This window comes from Ailuropoda melanoleuca, chromosome 2 (assembly GCF_002007445.2).
Source record: "Ailuropoda melanoleuca isolate Jingjing chromosome 2, ASM200744v2, whole genome shotgun sequence".
Lineage (NCBI taxonomy): Eukaryota > Metazoa > Chordata > Mammalia > Carnivora > Ursidae > Ailuropoda > Ailuropoda melanoleuca.
This window is the reverse complement of record NC_048219.1, coordinates 28,325,464-28,331,226: the sequence shown is the minus strand read 5'-3', so window position 1 is coordinate 28,331,226 and position 5,763 is coordinate 28,325,464. Positions and strand designations below refer to the sequence as shown.

General features: G+C 58.6%; 1 protein-coding gene across 1 annotated transcript in view; it reads left to right on the top strand.

Annotated features, from left to right (window-relative positions):
• Nucleotides 1-392: 392 nt before the first annotated feature.
• Nucleotides 393-5,763, top strand: part of LRP8 (LDL receptor related protein 8) — a 79,523-nt gene continuing 74,152 nt past the window's right edge. Inside the window, exons 1-3 of the mRNA XM_034641249.1 lie at nt 393-452; nt 775-784; nt 1,550-1,669. Coding sequence (XP_034497140.1) covers nt 393-452; nt 775-784; nt 1,550-1,669 — 190 coding nt within the window. The remainder of the gene's footprint in view (nt 453-774; nt 785-1,549; nt 1,670-5,763) is intronic.

Sequence of the window (5,763 nt, the reverse complement as noted above, 5' to 3'; positions counted from 1 at the left end):
AGGAAAAATCTCGTCCCCAGTCTGCTCTCTGCACCCCAGCATGGGTGAGGTGGGGCTGTGACCTTCCAGAGAAGGGGGCTTCTCCTTTATACAAAGGGTGGACAGAGGCCCTGTATATGCGTTCCCTATAAGCAGGAATATCACATCACTTTTGTGGAGGCCCCCAGTCTCCTCCCTTCCCTATCACAGCAAAGACTAGGTGTTGTCCTGCAGGTGCCCCTGATCGCCCCTTTGCCAGATGCAGAATGCTGAAGAGGATGGATGTATAAAGTCTGTGTGCCAGGCCTGAGCCACCTGCCTCGCATCCTCAGCCATGGTCACATGAGCACGTGCACAGAGGCACATGGGCACATAACTGGCTACACGCATGCATTGCATCTGGGTGGTAGCGGATGAGGGGTGCAGAGGTCCAGTGCAGCTCCCCGAGCTGCTACCTGATCTCACACGTCCTGGTATGTTGACCCTTATCCACCACCACCACCTCTGCCCCACGTGCACATTGCACAGGCCTGTGCACCAGGAACATCTCCCCTCCCACCCAGGTTTCCTCCTACGCACCCCTCAGCCTTCTATTAGCCTGTCACCTCCTCCAGGCATCCAGTGCTTCTTCCGTTGGCCTCTCCACTACCTCTTGGGCAGGGACCTCTCCCGGCTCATCCCAGCATCTGCGGCGCCCAGCGCGCAAGCGGGTCTTCAGCTGGGTCACCGCGCGCCAGCTGAGGGAGGAGTGGACCGAGGACAAGAGGGAGGAGGGGGAGGTGGCAGCCGCGGTAGGGCGGCCAAGGTGCGTGAGGCTGGTCCCCCGCCCGGCTCTGCGCCGCCGGAGCGGCCAACAAAGCGCGGCCGGGCGACCGGACTGCGGGGTGCGCTGGCCTCCCCGAGCCCAGGCCTGGGTGGGATAGGCTTCTCGGGACCCAGCTATCCTTTAATTTGCCCTCGACCCCCGCCCCCACGGCTCCCGGTGTCGTTGGTTCTGCTTTCTGGCACCTGCTCTTGGGGGATGGGCCCAGTGGGGGCCCGGCGGGCCGGGAACTTTGTGTGTGGCGGGTGGTCATTGATGGTTTCGGGTGAGCTGCGTGATTCTAGCCAGAGGGATTTATTTGACACGCGCGCTCCGCGGCGGCGGTGAGCTGAGCCGGGCGACTTCCCCGCCTGACAATGCGTTTCCGGCGACCCCTGCGCGCGGCGGAGAAAGGGGCTGCGTGCGAGGGGGTTGTGCCCGCAACGCCCAGTGCGTGTGTCGCGGCGTGTTCGGGGCTCCCTGTGGATTGTGTCTGCGTAGATCTCTGACTATGGGTTGTGAGTGCGGGTGAGTGTTCTAGATGGGGGGTATACCCAAGTCGCGTGACACTGTGTCTGGCCTCGTAGTGCCACGGAGCAGCCCGCCATCGCATTACCATTCTGCCCTCCTTCCGGATCGAGGGCGCCCGAGGCCCCCGAGGTCGTTGGCTCCTTCATCGCTCCTTTCCTTCACCCCAGTAGACCCCTCCCCGCGGCCTGGACTGCACTGTCCGCGGATCCGGCTCACGCCCCCTTCTACCCCGAGCAGGGCCGGTCAAAGAGTGCGAAGAGGACCAGTTCCGGTGCCGGAATGAGCGCTGCATCCCCTCCGTGTGGAGATGCGACGAGGACGACGACTGCTCGGACAACAGCGACGAGGACGACTGCCGTGAGTGGCCGGCTGGGGAGGAAGGGAACGGGGCGGGGAGGGGGGCGCCGGCCACCTGCTTGGACATCACTGCCGGGAAGCTACCCCGGCGCCGCCTTCCTCAGCGTTGGGTGGCTCTTAGCGAACCAGCGTTGAGCTGGGCAGCCAGCGTGTCCTCATGGGATTCGGGGCGGAGCCCAGGGCTGGTGTGGCCCGGGAGGAGGGCGCGCCGGGCCGGAACCGTGGGCAGGGACGCGGTCGTCCCTGCAAGTATCTAGCTTCCTGCGTCTAGCCCTCCTGGACTCCTGCGTCGGCCCCACGGAACGCGCCGGTGTTTCAAAGTTCTAGGCAATTCCGGGGCTCGCCTTGCTGGTTTTTTGTGAATGAATGGGCTCCCCGGGGCCCCTGATTGGCCAGGCGAGGACCACCCCATAGGCCCCCGTGGCCAGAGCGGCCAATCGTGGAGCGCGCGGGTGTGCAGTTTTCAGGCGCCCGGGGCGCAAGGGCCCTGCCCTGGCCCCGCCCTGGCCACACCCCCGCCGGCATCTCCTGGGAAGTAAGTGCCTCTGAGGCCCGGACGCAGGCTGTCTTCCTCGCTGCTTTTCTGCCTCGTCATGGTGTAGGTTTTTTGTGCCATCCTGGTGAGCGGACCACGCTCTCCTGCTAGCCCGGCGCGGGCATGAGTCATGCGGCCGACCAGGAAGGAGGGGGCCAGGAGAGTTTGCTTCCTGGAGAGGGCCGGGGATTCCGAGACTGCACAGTGAGCCCTCAGTTGGTGACGGTGTGCACGTGGCAGGCCGCCTTTGCGGAGTGTGGTACTGCTTGTACACCCGGGCGCTAGAGCTTTGAAAGTTCTTTCTTATGGTTTCAGATGTTTGTGGGGCAGAAGTGAGTTAGCAGGTAGTTGCCGTGAAGGAGTGTAGCTCCAGGAACAGAAAAACAGGACTGTTGAGAAACAGACACAGGTGGTCATACATTCATGGTTACTGAGTGCCTGCTTGCGCCAGCACTGGAGCACTTCGGAGAAGGGGCCCACCCCACAGGCCGGGGAGCCCCGCAGGGTGTGCAGGAGGGCAACAGGTGGACAGATCCACACCACCACACAGTGGCAGGAGGGGTAGAGGGACACCTGGATAGGCATTGTTGAGTCCTTGAGGTTTCCTGTGGGCTTGCCAGTCGGCCTCCGGATTCATTCTCAGACGCAATCCAGAGCTGGCTCTGTGTCTTGGGTGCATCTTCCTCTCCTGTCTTCATTTCCTCACCTGACCACTTGGGCTCATGATTCTTGGCCTGTTTTTGAGGACCAGTTCTAGTAATGTAATGGGAAGTCACGCGTCTAACACACGCCGTTTGTTGTGTGCCAGCCCCGCGGTGAGCGCTTATCTGGCATAAACTCCTCCACTCTTCTCAGCAGGCCTATTTCCCAGGCTAAAGAAACTGAGGTGCTGAGAGATTAAGTTACTTGCTCCATAGTTACTGAGCTGCTAAGTAGGAGCTTGAATTTAATGCTTCAAGAAGCTCAATCATAACCTCACCATTGATTCTCCAGGACTATTGAAATGATGAAAATGGCGTGCTGGGGTGAAATATTATAGCGAGTGTCACCCCCGGGAGTTGTTCTGTGGTCCCCTCACAGCAGGAGTGCCGAGGATGGGGCAGGGAGATAGAAACTGCGATTCTGGGTTGGTTTTACCTTCTCTCCCTGGCTCTGCAGGACAAGTCTTGTGAGGGGTGTCTTGTCATCCCCGTTTGTAGATAGGGATGCTGTCTCAGAGACGTTGGGTGATTTGCCCAAGGTCACCCAGCTGAGAGTGACAGAACTTGGTCAGGATGTCCTCCTGGCTTGGGTACTCTCTGCTGCAGTGGGGAGCATAGCGCAGAAGGACCCGAGAGTGTGATCCAGCAGCTGGAAAGCTATGCTCTGCCTGTTGGGCCTGTTGCTTCTTGTCTCCATGTGAGGCTCTGGGCGAGATGGAGGAGTGAAGGAGTGGGTGTCCAGGTGACTCCAGATGGGACCAGGGGAGGTCTCGTGGCCAATCTGGGCTCCTGCTGTCCTTCTGAGGTAGATGGGGTAGGGTCACAGGCACAGAGTTGGTGAAGGCTTGGAAGGGAAAGGGTGAGAGCTCTGGTTAGTACCAGTCCTACATGGCTTAATTTTTCTGAGCTTGTTTCCTCATCTGCCAAATGGGGCACCTGTTCCTCCATCATAGGTTATATGTGTGGAATGTCTTCAGAGGTTGGCAAAGAGAAGGGAATGGATGAGCCCCTTAGAAAGGGACCCCAGGGGAAGCCTGGGTGGCACAGTCCGTTAAGCATCTGCCTTCGGCTCAGGTCGTGATCCAGGGTCCTGGGATCGAGCCCCACATTGGGCTCCCTGCTCAGCAGGGAGCCTGCTTCTCCTTCTACTGCTCCCCCTGCTTGTGCTCTCTCACTCTCTCTGTCAAATAAATAAAATCTTAAAAAAAAAAAGGAAAAGAAAGGAACCCCAGGACCCACAAAGAGAAATATCGAAGGATGCAGGTGGGGGCTTTGGGTGGCTATGTTGGGCTACGTGTTTGAAAGTGGTCTTTCATCATCCCCTCCTTCCCCATGTGGGGAGTTTCCCCCCTGCCCCCATTCTGGGCTGCCTGCCCAAACTGCATTTCCTTGAACTACCCTCCCCTCAAGTCTGTTGGCTCCTCCCTGAGCAGCCTCTCTGCCTTATATCTGATCCCCTCCTTTGGCACTCCAACCCTTCTACCCCATGAGAGAGCCTGAACCACCCCACCTCTGTACCTCTCTGGGCCTGCAAAATGGTCATTGCAATTTGCAAGTGAAGTCTGGGTGAGGCAAAATGAGTGCAAGCCCCCAAAGGGGCCAGAATGCAGCCCAAGAATACCAAAAGGTGATGGAGGGTGGAGGGAGGAAGCTTTTATGTTGAGGAAGCCAAGGAAGACTTCCTGGAGGAGGAGACAGCTAAACCAGGCCTTCAAAGATCATAACTAATATCATTCCGACAAGGCTTACCATTTAAAAATAGTTGGTACAGTCCCCATATTAATGAAAAGGAAACAGGAGTTCACAGACGTGAAATGACTCCCCCCAAAGTCACATAGCTCCTCAGGGTTGGAGCAAAAACTCAAACTAAGGGCCGCTAAGCCCTGATCTTTACCCACAGTGGGTGGGACTTGGCACTTAGCAGAGACACCGATAGACCAGGGAGGATGGGGAAGTGAAATGCTCATGGGGCTTCAGTTCCAGGCTCAAACACCTTCAAAGTGGAGGAAAAGGCTGGAAGCCTGAGGGCTAGGCTCAAGGAAGCCCAAGGGCGGCCCAGCCAGGCGAAGTGGGGTGGGATCCCCGGCTGTGGACCTGGTCACGTAGGCCAGCTGGCTCCTTGGTCTGTTTCCTGTTGCTCCCTAGTGTCTGGGGGCAGAGACAGGGGTTCTGGTCTCTGGCCAGCCCTTTGCTCCCTGAGTAACAACAACAAGGAACACTCACTGAGCACTTGCGTTGGCCCAGGCGCTGAGGTTTTGCACGCCTCGTGCTCCTCGCTTCGGTAGAACGGAGTGAGCCTCTGAAGTACCTGCATTAGCACCATTTTACGAAAAGAGCAAGTAACTGGCCCGAGGGTATATGGTTTTTAAGTGCAGTTGCTGGGGTGTGAATGCAGGCGCCCAGCTATGGCACCTGTGCTGTCTCCAGCACCAGCTGATGACCTCGGGCATGTCCTCACAGACCTCCATTTCTCCTGCTTGAGATGACGTCAAGCCTCCCCCCAGACCCCCCAGCTCTTGTCTTTATGGCCAGGCTGGGGATACAGGTAGACTGGTTTTGTGCTCAAATTCCTCCCCCTTGTTCAGACTTCTTTAGGTCGCCCTTGTTCTCCCAGCCCCCATCAGCCCTCCACCCCAGGTTTAATAAAGAGTGGGCGCAGCAAAGCCCCCCACGGCTGAGAGTTCATTAGCTGGGCAAGGCCGGACTGCAGGAGCACCGGGGCTTGCTGGGAAGCAGCCTTGTAAATAATTAAAGCTCGGCCACGGCTCCCAGCTGGGGCTTGCAGCTGGCATCTAGCCTTCAGAGCACTGCCTGGCCTCGGCCCCCATTCTCACACTCCGGACCCCAGGCCCAGCTTC